This window comes from Motacilla alba, chromosome 7 (assembly GCF_015832195.1).
Source record: "Motacilla alba alba isolate MOTALB_02 chromosome 7, Motacilla_alba_V1.0_pri, whole genome shotgun sequence".
Classification (NCBI taxonomy): Eukaryota; Metazoa; Chordata; class Aves; order Passeriformes; family Motacillidae; genus Motacilla; species Motacilla alba.
In genome coordinates, this window is record NC_052022.1 from 26,572,121 (window position 1) to 26,597,688 (window position 25,568).

At 43.2% G+C, this 25,568-nt stretch overlaps 1 protein-coding gene and 4 non-coding genes across 5 annotated transcripts; all 5 read right to left on the reverse strand.

Moving 5' to 3' along the window:
• On the reverse strand, positions 1 to 24,185 carry NOP58 (NOP58 ribonucleoprotein). Its single transcript, XM_038142524.1, has 15 exons — positions 23,422 to 24,185; positions 21,091 to 21,167; positions 19,352 to 19,404; positions 17,466 to 17,590; positions 16,336 to 16,472; positions 15,090 to 15,154; positions 13,664 to 13,798; positions 12,644 to 12,789; positions 11,573 to 11,699; positions 10,765 to 10,928; positions 9,933 to 10,067; positions 8,695 to 8,756; positions 6,038 to 6,171; positions 1,032 to 1,153; positions 1 to 329 (listed from the first exon to the last, which is right to left on the reverse strand). The coding sequence occupies exons 1-15, from the start codon at positions 23,464 to 23,466 to the stop codon at positions 273 to 275; spliced, it is 1,584 nt and encodes a 527-aa protein (XP_037998452.1). The 5' UTR covers positions 23,467 to 24,185; the 3' UTR covers positions 1 to 272.
• LOC119703590 lies at positions 11,320 to 11,405 on the reverse strand. The gene has a single exon (XR_005257668.1). It is a non-coding gene; the product is annotated as a small nucleolar RNA SNORD11 (small nucleolar RNA).
• Positions 12,463 to 12,546, reverse strand: LOC119703591. Its single transcript, XR_005257669.1, has one exon. It is a non-coding gene; the product is annotated as a small nucleolar RNA SNORD11B (small nucleolar RNA).
• LOC119703594 lies at positions 14,414 to 14,501 on the reverse strand. Its single transcript, XR_005257672.1, has one exon. It is a non-coding gene; the product is annotated as a small nucleolar RNA SNORD70 (small nucleolar RNA).
• LOC119703593 lies at positions 19,003 to 19,091 on the reverse strand. Its single transcript, XR_005257671.1, has one exon. It is a non-coding gene; the product is annotated as a small nucleolar RNA SNORD70 (small nucleolar RNA).
• Positions 24,186 to 25,568: the final 1,383 nt, after the last annotated feature.

The following is a 25,568-nucleotide window of genomic DNA, read 5'->3' on the forward strand; positions in this document are numbered from 1 at the left end:
TCTCCATAAAAATGTTTTTATTCCTTATCAGTGGACACTGGTTGTGAAAAGAGGATCTACTGTGAGCTTTTAAACAAAAGAAACCAGTAATCCTCCTAATTATCAGAGACACTGGGGTATCCTGTTCCAGGGAGAAGACAGCTATCAAACCCATCTCCTTGCCCTCTTGCAACACAGGGAAGTTAGTTTTCAGCAAGAGGCTAAACAAATTATGTAGATAAATGCTACTCCAAAGCAGCTGTCCAAGGGCCAGTGTTTTCCCCTGTTCCACATCAGTCTTCACCCTCATCTTTCATTTTCTTTTTTTTCTTCTTCTTTTTCTCTGTATTCTGCAAACAAACAAATGTTGCCATGAACAAAGCATAATGGAAGAGCAAAGCAACACGTGTAGCTAGGCAACAGGGCTCAGAGCCGAAGCCTCCCCCCAGCTGCCATGCTCAGCAGAGCACAGCCCAAGCCATGTCCCCCCTCAGCTGCTGAGGACACTGCCTGCTCACAGAGCCAGGGAAGCTGTGCCACGCTGTCACAGCTCAGCCCTGTCCTCAGCCCTGTGCTGGCATACACAAAGGGCACGTAATTCAACCCTGGGTTAAGAACAGGACTTCAGAACTGAGCAAAAAGCTGGTTTTGGTCCCATCTGCTCTACTGTTGCTAGAAGATATCAAATCAGCGGGTACAGCCTCTGCTCCCTACAAGTCCCAAAGTGGAGACAGATGCCCGTGGATTGGCACCAAGGGACACTCTTCCCACTAGAAAAGAAGCAAAGAGGGGGAAGACTGGAGCTGGGGGTGGGCAGAGGACAGGAGGGGAATGGAGGCATTGCAGTCACAAACCTTCCCGATCTTATTTTGTAATGCAAATCTTCTTGGGCATTACAGTGATGGATGTCAAAAATAAAGTTACCGGAGCAAAACTATTTGCATGCCATGGATTATACATGTAAGAATTTCTCCCCACCCCTCACTCAACATTCTATGTTTTGGAGAGAACAGTCCCAAAAAGGATCAGGTAGCTGTGCAATTCTGCCTCACCTCAGTTATGGGGCTGGTGGGGAGTTCCTCACTCAGTACCACCTCTTCTTCAGCTTGCTTTTCCTTATCCTTTTTCTTTTTCTTCTTTTTGACAGGTTCACCATCTTCTACAGCTGTCCCTTCTGTACCACAGAAAGGACAAAAATGAAAGGCATGTTGTCAGTTATTAAGAGTGCACAAGGAAAAGCTATGAGACGTCAGAGGATGCAATGACTCCTATCTACTTTCTGTGTTAACTTACCTGCAGAACCACTCCCTGCTGTAATCAAAATATACAACTACTTCAGACCAGTGACAGGGTTCAGACAGCACTATTCACAGCTCCTGGTGAATTCACATCATGCTATTCCTTTATGCTGCTCCCAGAGTTTAAAACAAGCTTGCATGTTTTCATTTGTTTGCCAAATTACCTTCAAGTACACTCCATCGGAAAAGTGACTGTCCACAGTTGGGCAAGTATTTTTACCAGCAACACAGGAGCAGCAAAAGGACTCTAAATCCCCCCTTAGAAATACATTTAGCCAGCAGTAGCTTGTTCACAACTGATTTCTCCATCTTGATGTTGGAAATTTGTTAAGAAGCAGACCAGTTTTCTTTACTATTTAGATTGGCAAACACTAGGGTCTCAATGTGACTTCAAGCATTTAATGCAGAAACACTTTCCTATCCTGGATGACAGGAATTATTTATAATATTATTTATATAAGCTGAGAGGAATGTCAACCCAGGGAAAGATTTACTAATGACCTTACAGTTAGTTTTCAGAACAATTCATCAACAGTTGCCCTATCTAATCACAGTGGTAATGGAACTGTGATTTACCACTCACTTCCTAGAATACATCCCACAGTCTTAGGAATCTCGAGGTAAAGATACCAAGCAGAAATCATGACCAAGCTGACAGCCTATGCAGCAGCCAGGCTGTTACTGGAGCATACCCAAGTTAAATATATTTGCACAGCTGAGTCAGTGCTGGATACCCAGTTTCACACAGTACTCATGACTTAGTTCATAATGCAGCAACCACTGTCCTTCAGTAGCTACAAAATTGATGCTGAAACCAGAGGTGTTTGTGGTATGTACAGTTCCTACTGGAGGTTTGACTCAAGACGTCATTTTCTCACCGTATGTCCCCCAGGAAAAAAACAATTTCATTTTCAAGAACACTCACTCACCACTTACTAAAAGAACAAGTTCAATTACAAAAAAAAGACCCAAACCACATAACCTCCTAACGTCTTGATTGTACTTTGTCACAAGTTTAGTTCCTCAAGCCAGAAGAAGGATTATATGAGTCAAAAGTAACACTTCAAACTCTGCCTCTAACATTAGCTTCAGACAAAAAAAGTTGGCTTCAGGGTACAAAAATTTCTAGACATGTCTACAGAAGAATACAGCCAACACATGCAGTTTTCTGACATTAAAAAACATACCAAAAGCAAAACAGCAAAAGATTCTAGATTAAAAAACCTGGTAAATATAACTTCAAGCAGATTCTGCCACAAAATTCACAGAGAACAGTGTGCAAACATAAGGCATTCAAAGCAGGTATAAAAATAAGTGTCCTCACCTCCCCTATGTATGACATGGGGAAATTAAAAGCAGCTGAAAAATAAACAAACTATATTAAAGCCACACTGTGTAACAGGAGCATATACATTGTATTTTGCTATGCTACCTGTTTTTACTCAGCTGGATTGGTAAGATACGCATTTCCAAGAAAAATGTTGGGTGGTAACCTTGAAAAAAATAATTTCTTGTTATTACCCTAGATGTCACCAAGTCTGACACACCAGGCAGTGGAACCTGTCACAATTTACAGTGCAGATGATGCACTGGGGGCTCACAGGCACTGTCACTTCTCACAGCTGGCAGCAGAGCCCTCCCTGAAGATTTCAGCTGCTGCCTTGAGCAAAGCTCATCACAAGACTCCACATATTTGTACCTAGCCAGAATGAGGATAAAGGCTCCAGGGTGCTGGTCTTTTCCCTCTATGTGCAATACTTCCAAGTCAATCAAGGCCAGTGGGGGTTTCTTTGTGATACACAGCAGCTGACAAGAAAACCAATGGCTCTGACTCAGGCACAGAAGCACAGAAAGCAGCACCCTGAAGAGCAGTTTGACTGATGGCCCTGGGAGTGCTGAACATCACCAGCAGTAGTTCCACTCACCATTTCCCACCATTTTCTGTCTAAGCTTTTACACACCAGCCTGATGTGCTGATGTCCCCTCCCTCCTCCAGACAATGCTCCACAGAGCATACAGAATGAAGTCACGCTGCCTATCAGTAAAGAACAGCCTGTCAAGCCGTTGCTATTGTACCTTGCAGGGTTCACTCCATTAACACCATTAACTGAAGATATTTCTCTTTTCAAGAGATACCTTCCCAAGTCACTAACTGCTACTATATCCTGATGCTAAATGCAAGCTGAAGGCTTCCCTGAGGACACTGGCTAGCCCTGCTGGTGGTATGCATTCTGTTTGGCCACATCCAACTTCAGAGACCACAGTCACAGGAACACCTGCCCTATTATCCTTCACCAACATTAAAACAGGTTTAACAGCCAGCTTCTGAAGTGGATTATAACTTATTTAGGCACTAATCCTTCCACCTGGTTTCCTGACAGGTATAAAAGGTGAATGTGTTTTGAAGTCACACCTCAACCCCCAACCCCCTGCCAGCTCCCACTCAAAGTACTGCCATTCATGTACCCCAAACAGGGAGACAGAAAACACCACACATCTCATCTTGCAGTAACATTTACACTTCAGGCTGCCATAATGCAAAATACTGTCCCCCTTTACAACAGATATTAAAAGCAATGGTTTGACCAAAACTTTTCAGTGGCAGCTTCCCAGCTCCTTCCTGTCCTTTTACCTTCCTTTTGTAATACAAGCCCAACAAAAATTCCTGGCTGAAGAATGCCTTTTTTTCTGGGACTACTTTTCCCACCACCCCCATTTTTTATGCAGCTGCACAAACAGCATGGGGAGGAGGAGGCAGAGACTTCTTTCACAACACGCTGTCTGGATGTGTTATCTCTGACCAGGCAAAAGCTGAATAGAGTACTGCAGCAAAAAACAACACAGCCAAGAACAGCAGACATTAAAGGCTCACATGCATATTCAAGTGGACATGCAACATAAATCTTAATGCTGGGACATCCTCTGCACCCTTCTGTGTATTATGTGACTTGCTGAACTCCTCAACCTTCTAGGGCCACCAAGCCCCCACTAGCACACTATGCAATCAGAGACATCATGCTGGAAAACAGCAAGGCTATGGTCTGTCTAGCAGGTGTCAGGTAAATCTGTGTACCCGTGCTGGGTGCTCAAATATCTATTGCAAACATGAGGCAATATTATTTTCAAGGGTACAAGAGGACAGACTAAAGGGATTAATTCTGCATAGAGATGACATAAGATGTTTCTCTGGAGACATTTATTCTATAGTTTGAAGCAACTGGCATAGTTAGCACTAATGCCCAGGTAGTCAAATACAATTACCCAGTTGATAGAAAGAACTGGGAAAAAGTAGGAGCTATTAACCATACATTTGAAGAATTACCCATCTTTTAAGGAAGAAAAGCAACACATCTGAAGCCAGTACTTCAGGTTTGGGAAAATTTGAAAAACAAGCAGCCAAACAACACAGACTTCAGTAGTCCACAAGAATTCTGGACACTACCTCCAGCTCAAGGATATCTGCTAAGCTCCACCCAACCCCCAAATCTGGAAATAAAGTAAATGAAGCAAACACAAGCAGGTTTGTGTATAAAAGCACCAACCATTGAATAATATAACTATGAACTGAAATATCCTCCTCAAACACAAAAAAGCAGGCTGGAAGGCAATGTAATATTTCACCTGCAATGAGCTCCTGCCTGTGAGATGTCAACACTTGCTTTGATAATGCAAGGGAAGCCCAAGGGAACAATTCTGGCTATAGTAAGGGAAGTTGGTTCAAAAGCAGTAGCTGTGAGAACACCCACATTCTCCAAAAGCAAATGGGCAAAGTTCAAGCCTTCAAAGTACTCATGTCCTTTTCTCATTATGTTAAATATAAGAGAACAAGCTGGAGCACAGATCTCAGCTTTACAGCACAAAGGATTCTCCTCTCCAGTGTAACTTTACTTCTCAGCTGTGTTTAGATTCCTTCAAGTCGCTCCCTCCATGTACACAGACACCATGGATTAAGTGGTGTCTGGAATGATCACACCTCCCATCACCTGAGCATGAAGAGGCATTGAACCAGCATACCCCCTAGAACAGAGCAGCAGAGAAGGCAGAAAGGGAAGGCTCTGACAGCCCTCACCTGCTGCAGGCACGGTAGTTGGCAAAAGATGAGTAGTTTGTGCCCAGATCCGGCTCTGGATCTCACAGAAGTGACTTTAAGTCATCTTCTTTTTCCCCATTTTTTCCCTTTCCAAGTTACACACTGGTGTAAGTCACAGAAGCAAGTCACAGAATGTTTCTTAAAATGAACCATAAGGTCAAACTAGATTATTTTGCAGCCGCAGTTCAAAAATCTTTCTTCACACAGTAACTTATCAGAGAAGTAAAGAACAACTGTGGACATAGTTCAGTTTTAGCTCCCCAGAGAATAGCAATTGTTCATGTATTACGTAAATTCAGATGGAAATTTACAAGTGTCATGTCACATTAAATTCTGACCTTTTTATATGTTGAGAAATGCCAGAAAACACTTCTACACAGAACAAAATAGCATTCTTGAAAGAAAATAGGGCAAGTTCTGGTTTTACAGAGGGCAGCTTTTCTACTAAATACAAACCTGCTGAGCAAGAAATTCTGCAAGAACATGAATTTTGTTTTTAGATGTTCTTATACATTTACAACTGCTTGTAAATGGACTGCAGTCTGGTGTCAGTCACTTTTTTAAATACACTGCCATTTTCAAGGAGAATACCCAGGTACTGTGGCTGGCTCTAAATGCTAAGCCCAACTGCACGATGTGATGTGGCAGCAGCACAGGTACAGCAACCAACCTTTCATCTCTGCTTTGAACTTCTTTGCCTTCACTGCAACCTCTGTGTCTTGTTCATCCACCTCCTGAATTTTGCGCTTCTTGGAAACAACAGGAAGTGTTGAGTCACCAGAGGGGTCAAACACTTTTATTTCACTGTAATGAAGAAAAAAGTCAGTTTATGTATTCAGAAGAGCAAACCTTCAGGGAAGACCCTGCAATTGAACACAAACTTTCCAACACAACCTACCAAGAATATCTGAAAATCAATCTTGCTCAGCTAACAAAGCATCTACAGGTAGTGAGGCCCTCCCCCCAATACACAGTGCCTTTCTCAGTAATCATGACTAGGAAAGAGATACTCCACAAAGTACAACTGTCTGATCTGTCCTGGTTTATACCTGTTCAAGGCTCTACAGAGCACTTGAATTACCCATTACATTGATTTTTCTGACGCTGAAAGCCTATTCAGCATAGCCATATGGTCACAAGCACACAGCTCCCCACCACTTGGTGTATTATTGCATTGTATTTGGTATACTACCTCATAATTGTACCCTAGAGGTAATAATACATACACACACACACACACACACACACACACACACAGCATTAGAATTAGCTTTACCTCTGCTTTTTCTACACTGCCTCTCCACCATTACACTGAGAGGGTAAACTCACAAAGCAGAGTAATGTTACGGCCCATTGCTGTAGCACCAGTATCACTGAATTTATGGGATGTTCAAATATCTAATCTGTGTCTCAAACTGTCTCTTCTCAGTTATTGCAGGCTTGTTTGTTCAGTTCTAAACTCCTCTACAGGCTACAGAGAACCAGCCACCCTGAAATCCAGTGCTCTTTAACTGGAACTTGTAAGGGGCAACTGAATCATCAAATAGCAATGAAGCAGTTCTTTTCTTATTCAGAAAAGAATTCCTACTGAAGAAAGAAGAAGTTTTAAAACATTAAGTCTAAAATATTTTGTCCTCAGCCATATAATGGAAATCTGAACTTTTCTAAAATGGAATCTGAAGTAGGTACCTTGCACAGGTTACAATAGCAACTGAAGCTGAGTGACTGGGCTGGGAAGCATGTGGTAATGCCAGCAGACAGTACCATCAGCTTATCCTCTAAACGTGGGAAATTATTTTTATGGGTATTAACACTGCATATTGGTTTAAAGAAATTGATTATGCAGCCTTTTGCAAAAGGTAGACTCTGCTTCAGATAAACTCAAGTGAGTGCTCACTGGCTTCCTTGTCATTGTTATAATACTGCTAATTAAAACCAAAACAAAACCAAATCAAAAACCGAAACCCAAACCCCAAAACCATAAATAAGATAAATATAGCATCTCTTACATCTTTTTGGAAAGCATGCAGAAATGTTTCACTTGAATCTCATCTCTAAAAACTAACTGTCATTTAACTTCTGATGCGTTAATTTAGCTAATTCATACAAAATCCGTAGCTCCATACAAGACTAAGATTCTTGCCCATCTCCTTAAAACACTGTTTTAGCCTTTCTAACATGCCCATGCAGCAGTACTGCCATTTTTGTACTACAAGGACAATTTGACAAGTACTGAGTTAGTTTCCCTTTTAGGTAGCCAGACTATCCTAAACAGCCAGGAATTATCTTCAGATTCTCCCCAAGCCTAGACATGTTTGCAAAGCATGTCTAACAGCAGAAACATGTCCTGGCAGGAGTTCATGATTCCTCATTTCCAGAGGTCAAACCCCAGCATCTATGCTGTCTCTTTAAAAACCTCCTCCCTCAGCTCCTGCCACGCCCTGATGCTTCACTTACTGACTGACACTGTCTGCAAAAGCTGCTCCAGAAATCACAGCCGTCACTACACTTGCAAATGCCTGACATATGGAAATGGAAGTTACAGCTAGACTCCAGAAAGTTGTTTGGGGGCTGCAGATGGGTGCAACAGTGCTAATTCTTCCTCACAGAATGAGCACTGAAATCTGGTTTTGCTGAGCTCTTACCCTCTCTACACCAAAAGCTCAGCAAAATAAGCAGGGCAAGCTAAGCAAGAAGCCTGCAACCAAATTAAGCAATAAACCCAGATGTCACAGCAGAGACTAATAATACCTTGTTCAAATCCTCAGATGTTCAGCTGCCCCAGTTGCAATTTACAGTGACACTCTGGGCACCAGAAACTGTTCTAACAGTGTCCAGAGTACATAAACACCCAATTTATTGCTTAAGACATGTTACTTATTACATACACAACTTAAATAAGGAGATGAAGCTTTGCTCAGTACAAGTGGTGTCTATTTTTTTTCCTTTTTTTAAGAATAAGATGGCTAAGTAGGTCTCTAGGACAGCTTCCATGTCAAAGAAATTAATTCATACTCTGATTTTCTCCAATTTATTTCATTTGGAACTGTAATAAATAAAGCTGCTATATACTGACGCTCTGCTTTTTGGGGTGCTGCCAGTAGCACCTAAAGCACTTGCTATCTGATGATGTCAGTAATTTATTAATAGAAAATCTGGGAAATAGGAAATTCTTATTAGCAACAGAACTTATTATCAATGTTTAAATAGCATAGAAAATGTTTTCTGGATCTTAGGTCAACCCAGCCCACAACCAAAAAGCTTTTCAGAAATAAAACCATGGAGAGTTATTTTTACTCAGCCAAGCTGAAAGGAAAAACCATTCACCTCTTGTTTTGATACTTGTCTGCCTTGGCCAAGGCTTTTCCAGTGCCACTTATTCTTCTTATCTACAAGAAAAATTTAGATAGGAAAAACAAATTACTCATAAGGAAAAGAATTCACAACACAAGTTATTCAGCTCTTGAAATGGAAAGACAGACGTATTATGGGTCAAGCCCTTATGTACTTGCATTAGCTTTACACCTGACTGTAGAGTAGTGACAGGGAGTGTAACTGAGGTGAGGAAGGCTGAAGTGAGAATGGCCTTCCTAATGCTGCTCTTCAAGGGCCCAATTCAAGTAAGGGACACCTACTACTGGATCAAATATGCAACAGTAACATGACATAACACTGTACCTCCAATTTCCCAAAGCAGCTCAAATTTGTGCACTTTTTTCCTTTGGCAAGAATAACTGCATGTCAGGGCAGGTATCTCCCTACAGCTGGCATAAAGCCACAACACAGGCCCCAAACTAAATTAAATGTATACTTGTCATGTGACTGGTTTGTCTTTTGGTGATAACATGCCTCCTTGCCTTTGTTCCGACGGGAAGTTTCACCTTCCATGGACAGTGGGCAGGTTTTTTTGATTTTTCATTTTTGTTCTAGTGATGCCAGTACCAGAGCACTGGCATCAGATCTAGCTTGGAAGGCTGAACCTAGGTATCATTCACAAGATCACATGCAGCAGCCACCTAAAAGAGGAAAGGGTCCCTATGTTCTCCCAGCACCCTGTGCTGATGCCAACATGGAACAGCAGGTGTGGAGAGCCAGGATATGCATCAGGTGGTAGGAAGGCAATGCAGCAATTTGCAGAACAACATCTTGCTTTAGCTACAGAGAAAGCTCCCTAAGACTAAGCACCACTCTGTCCAGATTCTAGGAACCAGGGTGGAAAAAATAATGACACGAACACTCCTTCTAAGGTAAAGAGAAAGACACTATGAAGTAACAAGCCTATCCTTGCAATTCATAGAGATGTAGGGAATGTATAGGTATGATCTTATTAATCTTGGTCGCTATCAAGATTTTTCAGTATAAAGCAAATAAAGACAACCCTGTAAACAAGAATAGCTGACACACAAATGCCTGCAGCCAACTTACACACCTGGCCACTCCAGAGAAAGCTGGGAGAAACTACAGGGTAAGAGTGACATGTTACTAAGAGAAGAGTCAAAAGCAATGTCCGGAAATCATACCCTGAACAAGAACTACAGCTTCATGCAGCTCTCTGTAAGACTTACCCCTCTCTCTTCCAGAAGCCTCAGTCTCGTCTCTACTTTGAGTCTGTTCTCAGCTCCCATTTCAGCACTGGTGTTCTCTCCAAGGGCATCGTAACGAATAGTCAAGGCAGTCTTTGCTGCCAGCATTCGAGAAATCTGGAAAAGCCAAAAATAATATTAAATGCTAAGACTTAACATAAGGCAATGATTCACTCTGATCTGGAAACCACACCCACGTACAAAAGAACAAAGTAACCATTTAGTAGCAGTGTTTAGTCCAAAAAATAATTAGTGTCTCATTCTTTCAACACTGAAATACTGTTAGTGTAACACCTTGCTTCCTTGATAAATAGAGGGAAACATCTGAGACAGCAAGTCAGTTATACATATCTCTACCCCAACCTTTAGGCCAGGTTAGTCTGAGGTGTAATTTTTAGCTTTCTCCAAAATTCAAACATATATTCATCCACCTGCATTATGAAAGACTAAGCATTAAGACCAAGCTGTTAATAACTTTAGTACAAAAGGAGTCCAATTTTCAAGCAAGACTAAAGCCTTTACCACCTCAGTTTGCTATCACATAGAAGAAAGTAGTAACATAGCTCTTGAGAAAGCCAATGTTACATCCTAACTCATGTGGAATACACTTGTTATTGCTCAGGTATGTCAAACAGACAATCCTATTCCCTTTTTTTGAACAGGAGTGAACAATATTCAAAGATTTGTAGGAAAGTGGGATTTTCCATGTCATCATTAAGCAATACAGTAAAGCAAGCCATGGAAAAGCCTCACTGAAGCTAAAGATATTAATGCCCTGGAAAAAGCCAAGCCAGTAAAGAACCATGCAACTTACCTTTCCTTTATTTTTGGTATTGCTTTGTCCCACCAGGGAGGCATGATAGATAAGGCCAAACTTAGGTGTGTCCCTCTTAGTCTTCAGTGCTCTGAAGAGTGCCTTCTCAGCACCCAGTAACTGAACCGTAGAAGCTGGGTGTTTTGCCAGATTCAGGAGGGAGCCTAGAAAGAGGTGACACAGCAAGAGTAATTTGTCAGAGAAGCAGCTAGGCTAGATTCCTGATTTTGAATAGTGTAAGAAGCTCAGATCCATCTATTTTCATGAGAGCTGTTTCCCCATTTATTTCCTGAAGGACATGTTAACCATTTCAGTCTTTCATGCCTCAACTATCTTGGTTTGATTTGAGCATCAGAAAAGAAGGCTGACTCAATAAAACATATTCCATTGGAATAATGCCTACTCCTGACAGTCTGACAGCAAGAACATCTCATCACAGAACTGCAGCACAGATAACTGAACTAAGGCTGCTATCTTGGGCCAGTCTGACTATAAACACCCAGTGCTGGTTTTATACCTCAGAAGCAACTGAACTATCAGCAGGAGGCTCAGTAAATGTCTCAGAAGAGGTAGTGACTTAAGTTGCCCTCATATTCCAAAAAGAATTCAGGCCAACTGAGAACTTCATCATCACAGACTACTACCAAGCTCATGCTGGTATTCTCAAGATTCCTGAAATGCTGCCTTTGCCCCATTTACCACAATATGTTCACCAGGCCTTACATAATGCTGTTAGCTGACCAGCTCCTCGGAGAAAACCTCTGATGAGGTCACCTAAGATTTATTTATGTTGATCACTGTAACCCACCTGCATGAGCAATGAGCCTCGCTCCCACTAGTTCTCCCACCATGACAGTGAGATTGGGAGCAATGGCCATCATTCTGTTCTTCAGGTAGTCATAGAGCTGTGTCCGATACTCAGAGATTTCAATCACCTGGCACAGACAGAGTTTGGTTACACGAGTCAGTATCAGCCGACCAAACAATAGAAAGAGATAAATATACTGACACAAGGAATGCTGAGAGTTCCAATGTAGGAGACTAACAACTGCAAAATGCAAACAGCCAAGAGCCAGAATTATGGGAAGCTTTATATAGGGCATGTTCCCAGGGCAGAGCTACATCCACAAAGTATATTGGATTTGTTCTGCTTATTCCCTTATGCAACTTATTTTCTCAGCAAAACTCCTGATAAAGGAGCTGACAACATGCCAAAGACAGAGAAGCAGAACAAAAACACTTAGTAAGGACATTTTCTTTAGGACAAAACCCTGGAATATTCAGTTTTTACATAAATCTTTGCCACCATTCTCTTGAAATGGGATACATGATCTTTACTTGTTTCATACAAATAGACACAATTAGAATGCACATAAAAAAGCAGCCTGGTCTAGACCAAGAACAGGAACTCCTAACGCTGCCGATCCTGGTAAAGTCACAAAGGGATCCAACTGGCACAACTGAAGTCAGAGGGTGCTCACACATGGCCCAGACGAGAGCAGGGTAGAACTCCTAATTCTTTTGGGGCTTCAGTGGTCCATTTTTAACCCAGAGTTTATCACCTAGCTTCCACAGACAGATTAAAACAGGCTATACAATGCTATTATTTCAAATTCTTGGAAGTACAAGGATAGCAAAATTCCTCCCAAAAGTAATATTGTCACTTTCAGAAGGCCTTGTGCAGACATCAACAGCCTGAGATGGCTCAGATGAGGTAGTGACTGTGCACCCTCATGTCAGAACATCAGGAAAGCAACAATATAAGAATCATCACTGCCATCACAAGAGTTAGCACTGCCCTGGGAAAAGCTCTCCTTGGCAGAAGTGGCTCTTCTGAGCTGAAACAGAGTCCTACTGCTATCCATTCATGTGTACACACCTGATCACAGAGATGGATTATGTTGTTTATGTCTTCTTCTGATACTTCTGTCCCCATGGAAATCTCAGCGGCAGCCTTCACATCCTCCTCAATCTCCTCTGGTAGGATGTCAGAAACATCAGATGAAGCAAAATTGCTTCTGTCTCCTGTGGGGGACAGATGAAAGCATGTTTGTGCTGGGGGCGAGATGAACTAGTAAAAAGAGCACAGAAACAGATGAAGATAAAAGACCAAAATAAAAACAGTGAGTCAAGTCTGCCATCACACTATTCCGAATTCCTTAAATATATGTCAGTGTTCTGACTTTGTGTTTATATCAACTAGGAATGGTTGGAAATATTAAATTTGAAACTAGAAAAAAAACCCCAGAAAGCCCATACTGCATACTTCACCTTTTCAGTAGCCGGTTGCTGCAAAATTTTCAGTGACAATATTACGAGAATAGAATTCCAGGAAGCAGTCACTTACCACTAACCAAATCTATTTAATTGTTTCTACAACTGGGGGGAAAATAGCTCCCTTAAAACCACAAGTCTCTCTCTGGACTTCATTATTACAAAAAAACAACTAAGCAAAAAATAAATCAATACAAAGCACATGAGCCCAAGAGGTGAGGCAAGTGTCCAAAAATATAGCATTCTTTCTGCTCTTAAAGAGTAATTCTAGTAGCTGCTCTCTTCAAGAACATCCAGATACAAGCAATACTTCTCTTTATACCAGTTTTTTAAGAGCTAATTTCTAAACTGGTCTGCCGACTAACTGTGATTGTAAGATGTGCTGGTGGTCCATGAAGGACCAGTTGGTGATGTGGCATTAGCTTTCACTGAAGTTTCCAAATGGCAAACGGCACCAAGATCCAGATACCCTCCTTTTCTGCTGGCCCCATCTACCCTGGGGCCGAAGGCAGCACTGCTCAGGGCGATGAGCAGCTGGATGAGCAGAGAGGGTCTCACAGCAGTGCCACTTACGCCATGCTCATGGCTCCTGCCATGGCCAGGCTTGGCTGTCCTCGCTACTCACCAACTTTCCGCACGCATTTACAGTACGTCAGGTTATCCGTGATGATTTTGCCCAGCTCAGGGAAGTGCCAACCGTACCATTCCCGACAGCGCATGATGTAGTTATTCAGTTCTTTGTCCAAGTCATCAAGAAGTGCTAAAAGAAAGAAGGACAGAGTTCTTTTTCTAAAAAGGGCAACCTAAAAATGTGATACTCTCAAACCAACTAATTTAAATAGTGCAAAGGGAGATTACCTGAAGTATTTCACCCTATAAATATTGGAAAAAACCAAACTGCAGTACACTAGAAGTCTTTACTTTTCAGAGAGCTGTGTAATACCAGGCACAATACTATAGAAATTATAGGATTCCCATGAGCGTGGCCTCAAAGTTTCATCACTGGGACCATCGTGGACAAACTCCCTAACAGCTGCAAAGCACATTCCCCTAGGAGTGCAGCAGCCAGTTCTCCTTCCTCTTAGTCAGCCAAAGTGCTACACACAAGGTTGATGTAAAATCTAGGCATCCAACTAAATTTGAGGAAGAAGTGTTTTACTGGTATCTAACTGATCTTGTATTCCATTACTTGATTTAAAAGAGCAAGCCTTTTAGTTGCAGTTATAATATACCAATTAAAAAGCCAACGGGCTCACCATTTACTAGATATGACAAATAACCAGATTTACAGTTTATTAGAGTACAGCACCTAGAGTATATATTACTAGAGAGCCTTGAGGCTAAAATATTTCCTGCTAATGCAATACCAACATTCCCATCTGTTGTCTCAGTGGTAGTGACGAAGGAACTGAATTACATCATTAATTTCAGTTTAACTATGTTTCATCATTGGCAACAGTCTAGGAATTAATATTCCAAACAGGATTCCTCACCACTGCTTCACAGCAAGCATGCAGATAATGATGTGTGTCTCTTCAAAGAAAAAAGGAACAGGCTTTCCTAGCTGCTTTAACAATTTCAGTCTGTTTTCTATTTAGAAAGCAAGGAGACAAAATGCAGCATTACACACTGCAGTGTGACTTACATGCCTAACGTAGGAGTCTATTGCTACATTGCCCTCTATGCAAGACACCACCTAAATGATGGGTCAGAAAATGCTGTCCTGTGGGGCCCATTCTCACAGCACCACTCAAAAGGGAGGCACGTGGGAAAGGAAAGCCCTTAGAGGACTGAACTAACACTGCCTGTAGTTCAGCTGATTACTATGCTAAGAATAAGCGCACGCCAGTTTATTGTATCGCCCTAAAAACGTTCCTGCTTGTGGAAAGCCCTATTGAGAGAACACACTTTATGCCTAGATGAACATCAGTGCCTAATTCACTAAGACATCCTAGGAGGAAACTGACAGCAATACTTTTCTTTATCCAATGTAAAGAAGTCAGCTATCCTAAGCCAAATCCATTAATAATTTAAACTCTAAATATACTTACAAATTGCCTGGATAATCATGGTATCTACTTTGTCTGGGCTGAATTTCAGCTTGTATCGGGAAAGGCTGAGGAGACACAAATACAGTTTCATCAGCATCCTGACATCCTGTTGCAGAATATGCCCCACCTGTTCCTTTTTAACATGAATACAGTTGTCCAGAGGTTCATTGAAACCAAGCTCAGCTCTGTGACACTGACTGCTCTCAGCTGTGGCCAGAAACTACACTGGCACAAGCTTCACAACAGCCCTGACATGAGTCCCTCCCATACCCTGTGACCAGAGTGAAAGTTGAGGTTATTTGTACCACCTGCTGCAGACTGAACAAGTGCTGTGGCAGGAAATTAATTGGCTCTTGGTTTTTCTGCATGGTTCTCCACAAAATGTATTTGTCAACAGCACTTCCAGTCGGGCAGCCGCTGGAAGCAATCCACAAAACTGCACCTCCCTAGCAGCAAATACCAGCAACACTAATGTGAAGCAACAAAAGAAACTTCCTGGAACAGATTCTCACTGTCTGAGAAAGCCCATTACCATCTGGCTTTAATGTTATGTTAACAATTCCTCTGTAAGCTACAGTGAAAGACACCTGGTATCAATGAGGAATTGCATCTTAAAAGTCCTTTTTCAATATTAATGCCCATTTTCTAAGCAAACACACTTTTAAGGAATTGGCTACAGCAAAGTATTTCTCTAACTTGCCAATGGCTTGTGACAGGACAAGCTCATGTCAGAATATGGATTACAAAGTTACTTGCTAATGGATGCTTGATCCCATGGTGATCCAACAACTTTGTATTTAACTACTACTCCACTAAATCTAAAAAGCAGCAAGAACAAGGTGGGAAGAACAATCCTGCCTTTAATATTTGCATGATCTATTATACGGGTATTTATTCTAGCACAAATCATCAAATCGTGGTCTCCACCTTGTCTCTTAGTGACAATGGAGCTTTAAATGACACCCTTGACTGCTCCAGACACAGTCCAGAAGTATATCCTGAAGTATATAACACGAAAAGGAAAGCTACCAGCTTCCACTTTGGGTGAAGATGAAGCCTTTCCCCAAAGGGTGGGTGCAAACTGAATGCCCTTCCTTTGTAAAACAAGATTTCAGATACAGAAGTATCTTGACTCACAGAGTATGAGACCATGCCACACACTCAGAAACACTTCAAGCAGCAGAGCACAGCCAGGGACGCAGGAGTGGGGCAGACAGGATGAAACACAGCTGTTGTAGGAACTCACCTGTGTGCTAGACCCAGGCACATAGCTGCCATCTCTCGAGAAGGGAGGCCTGTTATGAGCCCTTCAACCTGTGAGCGAATTCCTCTCATCAGCTCTGTAACCATTGGGCTATGTATACAACTCAAATTCAGCTTCTCCTGCAGTGTGGAAATCAATGGTCCAAAGTCAGGCATAACACAACATTCCTCTGAAGTCCTTCTTCCAGCAGCCTTACATCAATTTAACTGGTTTTCCCACTGCAATCCTGTGATCACACAAGTTTCATCCATTTTTGATGTTCAAGGTAGGGACAACTCCAGTTCCCCACACAGTTAATACTCCACTTTGGAGAGCAGATTTATAAATAATGCTCTATCTGCTATGTAGAACATTCAACTTAAGATTCAAGATTTTGAAGTTTACTGGAAACAGTTTGGTCACAGAAAGAAAATTCAGAGGTAGAGCGTTAGGGGCTTTGTGTCTTTTTCAGAGAACAAGAGTGAATAATTAGTTCAAAGTCCTTGCTAATATTCACTTTAACATTAAGCCCTCATTTTGCAGCCTAGAGGAGGTTGTCAGAACAAAGTTCAGTGGAACAGGGAGCAATTGGACATGAGATGGGAAACTGGTATTTGACACCTAGGAGACACTAGAAAAAGCAATCCACATTCACTGAACCTCCTTCTTCCTCTGGGCAGGCAAGGACCAAGGGGTGTGCACAGCTACCTGTACACTGAGGAAGGCACAACAACGCCCACTCCCAGAAAGACAATAAATAAATCATCACCCTACTACTGCTGCATCTGTTAGTGAGGAATATGTGTCTGCCTGGCTTGGGTTTTTTGGATGGTTTCTCCCTCCACTCTTTTTTCTAGGCTGGATAATTAGAAAATTAATTTTTCTACTTGCTGGGTTTCTAAGCAATATTTAAGAGAGAAATCAAGCAAACCTGAAGACCTCAGTGCATTCTTACCATATCAGTCACCCGTGTTCTCAAGAGACCATCTTCCCTGTACACATACTAGGATTAACTATCCTCTATATACAGCACTGGCAGCATAATCCATTGCTAGCAACTGCAAACTCTGGAATCTGACCATAGCATTTCAGCAGCATAAGACAAAAGGAAAAACAGCAAAATCAATTATCACCTTTATGACACCTCCAAGTTTGGCATCTGCCACAGCCAACTGCTCGTGGGCATCTTTTGCCACTATCTTCTTGAGAATCTTCTTCAAGTTCTTGCTGAGCTTGCCTTCTACAAGAGCTGTGGATGCTGTATAAAACAAAAAGACCAAAGATGCTGTTTCTTTCCCCTCCTAAAACCTGTAAAAATATTACTCCTAACTTCATGTATTTATTTTCACTGTCCACAGTAGCTCTAGTCTGAGCTGCAATACTACTTCACCATGCAATAGCTAAAAATCAAAATAGAAGAAAATTATACACATCCTCCTCTGAAGGCCCAAATGAAAAACCTTTCTCCATATGTTTTCAGTTCTATTTTTGCTAATTTTGTTTAAGGATCTCTACAAACAGTATGCCATATGCTTTAGATACATGTTTAACATTTCCAACGGCAAAGTTATGTGGGAATATTTTGTGTATAATTTAATTAATCAACCATTTGCCAGGTCCCTTAGGCAGCAACCATGATATCCTAAATTGAGTAATGGCTTATTTGCATTCTCTGGTGACGATAATGTACTATCTAAAGCCCTAGGAATGATGCCAAACTGGACAGTCAGACAGACCCTTTTAATACAGCACGCAGACAGGAGAATCTTTAAAGGATGTTCTTAATTCTTAAATATTAATAGATCTGTAAAAGCTTTACAATCCCACACAATATATTTTAAGCAGGCACTTATAAAACTCTGAGGGTCAGCTCTGTGCTCCACTGAACTTCTGGGACTGATACATCTCCATCACAGTAGCAGAGCAGCAGCTAGTGATTTTTGGTTTCCAGAACCTAATGACATGTAAGAGTAAAATCGACGTGCTGCGCTGAGTTTCCTCTCAACCTTTCTGCAATGCAGATAATTTTCTACCCTGCAAGCTGGCCAACAGCATCTAACCCCTTGAAACAGTCACATACATAGTCCTGCCTCCAAAATAAACGAGCCATAAGTAGTCTGAACATCTCAATTTCACAGATAAGTCAACTTGAAGCAAAGTAGTAGAAGGTGTTGGATGTTTTTGAGGATTTTTTAATCAGCCTAACTATACTTGAACTGAATCCAAACCTATGCAAAAGCAATATAATGCCAAAAAATATGCCATAGAGAGGAACAATCAACAGCTTCAATCTCAGCTCTTTTACTTGCATCTCAATTCTTGTTTCTTTGCTTCCTTTATAAGCTATCCCTACTGCATCAGAATATGAAGCACTGATCTTTAATTATAAATGTGACCTGGAACACTCACCTACTTAAATCATAGAGCATATTCAGCAGTAATTGTCTCACCATTTCTGAATTATTGCCTAGAATTGCTACCATTTCTGTTCAAACCAGGCCACACATCAAGCATTTAAGTGCAGACTTCGTAAAAATTATTTAATACAAGGCTTTCCATTTTGTTAAAACTCCTGAATTTGAGGAGAATACAGACCTTTCTCAGGCTGAAACAGGAACAACACGTATCCATAAAACCCAGGTGGTTGTAATAATGAATGTTCTCTAATGCCTGTCTGTTGTCTCAGTGGTAGTGACGAATTGTTGACTCAAATCAGTGATATTCAGCTTCAACAAGAATCCATCATTGACAACAGACAGGCTACATGTATCAGTGACAACTTACATAGTGCTCATTTGTAAACAGCTTGAAAATGTGCACTGAAGGAATAAACTAGATTTCATTACCTCTTTACTGCACTATAGACTGGATGGGTGACCTCATAACCATCAAAACTTTTAAAAATCTGTAATTTAAAAGCTAAGAAAAGAAAAAGAGCATGGACACAGGCAAGTAATGAGTGAACTAGTGCATGAAAGTGATTTGATTTTTTTGGTAATAATAGTGTTAACTCACTTACCAGCAAGTGCTTCTGTTGTGTCCTGAAATTTTTCAAAGTGTTTCAGCTTTACTCTACAGAAATAAAATAGAAGTGTGTAAACAAGTGTGCATAAACCACATGCTAGAACCATTTTATCTTTTTTCTGCCTCTGCTACTACAGCTCCTCTCTTTTCCCTATGGCTTCAAGAGGGCAAAGACCAATATGCAGACTCTCAAAGAGGACTGAGAGCACTGGCCAATTGAGTCTGGTGTGATGTTTCAGCTGGGTCCCACAATAATTACATAAAGGGAAAAAAAAGGAATTTTGATTTGGTATTTCTTGGATCGACATCACCAGAAAACCTAACACCCCCCCCCCTTTTTTTTTGCTTTGTAGTTCATATTTAAAAAGACAGACATCATCCATTTAAATTTCAACATTGCACCCTGACTGGCGATAGCATCTTTCCACTCATCTTCAAAAGGAAATGTTCCGCCTCTGTGGAATGCAGAGCCTGCACAGCTCAGATTTAACAAGCTTTTCAACCAAATACATCTTCAAAGACTTTATATTTGAACTGATTCATTGCCCATGAATCCTCAAGTCCTCCCCTGTAATTAGATGTTAGAATACAAGTTCTGAGCTGAGCTTAAGACAAACAACAAAAATTTCTTTAATGCCCTAAGTGCTGACCAGAGCCAAGAATCATGTGAAGAGTGTTTAACCACAGTGTCTGATCCTTAGGCACAGCTTCCCTCTACCCCTCACACAGCCTGTGGTGTTGATATATAGTTACAGTTAAGAAGCTATCTCAATCCAGTAAATTCCTTGTCAGGGACAGGCATTTAACTAATCCAGCTCTGATTAACCACTGCTGGTTGTGAGACAAGTATCAGCAAAGGAAGCAAGGTCACAGATACAGCTGAATACTTGAGTTAAGCATCTGCAGATCCCAACAAAAGCTTCAGGCTTACACTGATGCCTTTTCAGAAAGGCAAAAGAGGAATTCTTTTTATCAGAGTAGAGATCCCATTAAGAGCCACATCCTGTATAAGAAGTGCCCAAGATGATGTTTCCAGGACAAGATTAACCGCACTACGAACAGGCAGATGTGGGATATTCTGGCCTCTGCTCTAAGTACTGCTACAGAGCAGGATAAATCTGAAATGCACAGCTTGCTCAGATGCATTCATTATAATCAAAGCTGGTTAGAAATCTTCCAATAAAAACACTAGACAGGCTTGGAAGGAATCCACCATTGTCCCCAGCTTTAGGGCAGTTGGCTAGAAAGGCCAGCTTGATTAATGGATGCTGCAATCCCTGTGCACCTCTGCAGTGGTGCTAACTGTTACTCATGGCATGGGCAACAACATTAGCCCTCAATTCAGTCATTTACGTACTTCCACCTGGATTAAGCTTTGTTTTTACCAAAAGACTTTCCTGTGAGCATAAAACCCTGCCATTTCACTGACACTTCCAGCATTACAAGCTTGGATGTCCCTGTCAGAGCACCCACATCACCTTAAAATATTGTTCAGTTTTTTTGCTTTGGTGACATATGGTAATGACTTCTGCTACTTAATTACACTGTAAAGTATTTCTTTCACTTTGATATTCCATTGTAAGCATCTCAGAGTATCTAATTTCACATTATCACTGCTCACAGGTTTTAAAATACTGAAACCCAAAAATCAGTACTTCATTCTGAACCTCAGCTCTGTGTAACTACAGGCCTTCCACAAGCCACACTGCTATATCCCCACATAAAGCTGCTTACATTTTGTTTGCTTTTTCAGGAGTTTCAAATTCTTTCCACAGACTGTCAACTTCTTGAAGCTTTTTCTCATTCAGAACCTGCAGGAAAAAACCCAGAACACACAACTATATTAAGTTCTTCAACCCAGAAAACCCGAAACATTTACAGTGTATCCAACCACTTTGCAGTAGTTAACACTGATTCATTCAACAAACTCAACTTCACAGATCTCTGTTTCACCATTCTCTCTCAGCAGCTTTACCCTACTAATAGACAACAGTGCAACATTTTTACTTTCACTTGAATGACAGAAGTTCTTCAATAACGGCTGTGTCCTCTCGGACCTGGCACATTAAAGCAAAACCCTCTTCTTCTTTATCAAAACTGGGCTTGCTCCACCTCCTCTACAGGATTCACTCGTAACCACGGTGACCCAAACCCAAATTTACCACTGCTGTGGAAAAATAAAACATCTGGGAAACCTAACAGAAAGCAGTGATCTCCCAAGTTATTTTCATTAATCAGAGCTAACCCAAACAAAAAAGAAAACATCCCTGTAAGGAACAGTCATCACCACAGCTTGGTCATCAACCACGCCAACAATTACCTAAGAGGCAGCAATGGCTGAATCCCATCTCTGTACACAGGGAACCCCCTCAGCTTTTAAGCAGCACAAGATTAACACGTACGCTCTTGGAGCCTATGAACATTTCACAAAATGCAGAGTGCACAGGAAATTTCCAGAAAACTGCTCAGGGGTATAGTCAAGATCTTTACAACACTGTGTTCTTTACATCTCACTCAATAATCTTGTGGTTTTGTCCCCACAATGCAAATGCAACACAATTGCAATTTAATTAAGTGCAGAAATCATTACTAGTATTATGAATTTTGCTCCCTGGCAGATTTTTTAACCCCGGTTGAAGGAGGCTGTCTTTTTTTAAACCCAATTAGTAGCTGAGAAAATAACCTAACAATTATCATCCCACATGACTGTGAGGCACAGCAAAACCTTGAGGCAACTCTTCCTTTCCCCAGCCAGATGATTCTTTCCTGCAGTTCATTTTTCCTACACTAAGACCTACAAAATTTTCAGCCTCCATAAACAGACATGGGCACACAGAGAAAATTAAAGACATAGAAACTGTTAAAATCAAGACTGTTAGTGCATAAAAATGACATGCCTATGGATAACTGCTGACACCTGCAGCAAACACTGCAGCACCTCTGCAGATACCTCCTTGCAGTTCTGTGTACGTCCCTGCTGCTACCTTTGCTTCATGTCTAGCCTCCCTTCAGAAATTAAAATGTTAAAATTTATATTAAAATATTGCCTGAGCTGCACGGCTTCACCCCAATGAGGAGAAAAGGTTTCAGGGCAGAGGAAGGAAATACAGCGGAAAGGAAAGTAAATACAGCGCTCCACAGAGCAGCTAGGGTGCAATTCTGCTGCAGGCAAAGAAAACCAGAGCCTTCCTCTCTTCACACCTGCGCTCACGTTCACACAAGCTGAACCCTAAGACTAAGTTGGAGGAGAAAAATTTAAGGATATTACGATCAAACTACGACCAAGCTGGTAAAACTGTACATGAATCAACACTCGAGCAAGAGAAGAGCCAGAGAGGAGCAGGACACCGTAGCAACTCTAGTTCAGGCTTGCTCAAAGCCCCAGCCCTGAGCCACCCGGTCAGGAGGCTGGCAAAGTCCTGGGAAGGTGTCTGCTTGTTCCTCCGGGAGAGCGACGTCGGGACACGAGAATCCTGCGGGGACCCCCCCGCTCCCCGCGAGTCCCGCTCCAGGCACGCCCCGGGCAGCGGCCCCGCCGGCCGGGAAGGCGCTGCCCGTGTCCCACGCGCCCCCTCACGCACCCGCGGGCTCTGCTGGAGCCGCGGCCCCGAGGGCTCAGCCCGCAAGAGAAAGGAGCCAACCCTGCCAATCCCGGGGGCCCCCGGCACAGGCCGAAAGCGGCACGGCCACGAGAGCACCGCTTCCTACCAAATGCGGGCCGGCAGAGGGGAGGGAGCGAGAGCCAGAGGTGACGCTTGGCAAGCACCGAGGAGCTCCCCTTCTGCCCGCCGAGCACCCTCAGCCTCCTCCGGCAGCCCCTTCCCCGAGGCCTCGCTCACCACGCGACCCCTCTGCTCCCACCCCCGGCCCTGCTCGCCCGCCGAGGGCCGCACGGGATGCGGGGACCCTCACTCCCTCCCTCTCACCCCGGTCCGTGTTTCCCCGTAGGCCCACCGTAGGCCGGACGCGCTCCCCTTGGCCCTCCCTTCTGCTCCGCCGCAGGTGGGCGGCCGCGACCCGCCGGGCGAGAGGCAGCGCGCCCCGAGGCGCAGCCCCGCGGCTCACCTTGAAGATGGCGTAGCCGGCGGCGGTCTCGAAGAGCACCAGCATGGCTGCGGCGGGCGGGGGGCGCCACGTGCGCCGCCGCACCGGACCCCGCTCAAGCACGCGCGCGCCGCGCAGCGGAACCGGAACGAGAAGCGGCAGCGGAAGCGAGCGCGCGCGGAGAGCGGAAGCGGCGGGGCCGCCTTCCGCCCGCGAGCCACGTGGCGGGGCCGCGCCCGCGCCACGGGTTCGAGCCTGCTGAGGCGCAAACGCGCGGCAGCCGCCGGGGTGCCCCTGGGGCACCTCACCCCAGCTGCCCTCGCTTCCCCGGGTGCCGCAGTTGGAGTAAGGGTCGGCCACCGTAGATAGGAAGCGGGTGTGTTCCCCGGGACGCGGGTGGCCGTGCTGGAGACTTTGTTTCCCGAATGGATCCCGAAGCGGGTGTCAGCGGGTGGCCCCCTCGGCGACCCCGAGCCGCGGTTTCGGGGTGCAGCCGGCGCTCCCGGCCTTTCGCCCTCGGCGGGTTGCGTTCTCTGCCCGCTCCGCTCTCGCTCCCGCGGCCTGACCTGCCGTTCATCGCACCGAAAGCAGTGTCTTTACATAACGAATTGTTGACAGAGTGCGATTGCGTGTGTTTAAAAGCTTGGCTTCGCCGCCAGACAAGCACCAAATTCTGCTCATGTAAAACACGCATTTTGAGCGCTGCGTGTTTCCCCAGGCTGCTGTGGTGTCCCCGGGGCAGGGGCAGTTCTGTCGGGGGAAGGCAGGGCCGGGGCCGCTGGGGCGGCCATTTGTGTCCCCGCCTACTTTGGTGTCACCTCGTGCTTTGGTGCCACCTCCTGCTTTGTCCTTGGCACAGCCCGGGCGTGCACAGCGCGGTGCCTGGCTGACCTACTTCTGTGCCGCCGTCCTGCTGAGGAGCCGAGCAGCTGCGCGCCAGTGGGAGGCAGGCGGAAAGCGCCGGTCCTTGCCCTTAGAAATCCCCGCTTATTTCACAGGCGTATCTGTACTGAAAAACAGGCAGAGATTTTCCTGCCCGCAGGAAGAGAGGCTCTAAGAAACGCCTGGGTTTTGATTTATATCAGGCGTTCATTGCTGCATTTTATGCAACCATCTGTATGAGTCAGCACGCCTTTGTTACCTCCATGTAAGGAGCATGCTGGAAAGCAATAGTGAGAGAAATCTGTGGACTTGAATATTTCTGAAGATTTTTTTTTTTCAAAGGAAAGACTTTGGTACTTTACATTACATAACCAATTTTCTTAAAATCCCACAGCCACTAATACTGACAAAGAAATTAGGCTCAAGGAGGTAGAGAATTTCCAGGTTCCACCTAGTTTTAAAGTACTGTTTCTGGCCCGGCTGGCAGAGTACTATCGTTATGTAAGAGCTACTGTTGCTTAGCTGGCTGCCCTGGAACACTGCATCCATCCTGTTTGCTAGCACTAACCCCTCTCAGGCAAGCAAACTGGCATGATGAGATTACAGATTGTTCTTAGGTTAAAGACTGCTTTTTTTAAGAAATCTGTTTCTGATGGACTGAGGCAGCTTTGCACAGACTGTATGTGTGGGCCAATAGCTTTGAGAAAACCTCTTACAGCTATTGGCTCCTAAACTATACAGCAAATTTGGAGAAATCAGTCTACAGAGGTGAACTTTATTGGCTTTAAGTGACTGAGATTAAGTGCAGATAGGGAGAAAAGAGACAATATAAACCACCTTAGAATGCAGTGAGGTTATTAGAGTAAGTGCCATTAGCAGTGTGTGCAAATGTAAGGCTGACATTGGGTTTTGTGGGAAGAAACTTGTGTAAGTATATTTGGTATTTTTAAAACAGCTTTTGTTGTTTTCTCTTTAACTTCATTCTATGTTGAATTTGAGCAGTTGAAAAAGAAAAGTGGGAGCTTTACTGCTGCACATCCAGTTTTCACAGGCTCAGTGGAGATTAACTTTGAAAATCCTGTACAAGTCTAGCTTGTGTCTTTAAGAGCTAATGCATCCACAACTCGTGGAATAAGAAGGGAGTCGAGAAAGGTGATGCTGCTGTTAGTGTGTATGCTGATGAGCACATTCTAAGCCTGTATCTTTATGGCTATGTATGTGGATAGGTAACTGCATTCTGACTCATGTGAGTGTTAGCTTTTATTATGGGATTACTTGAAAAAATT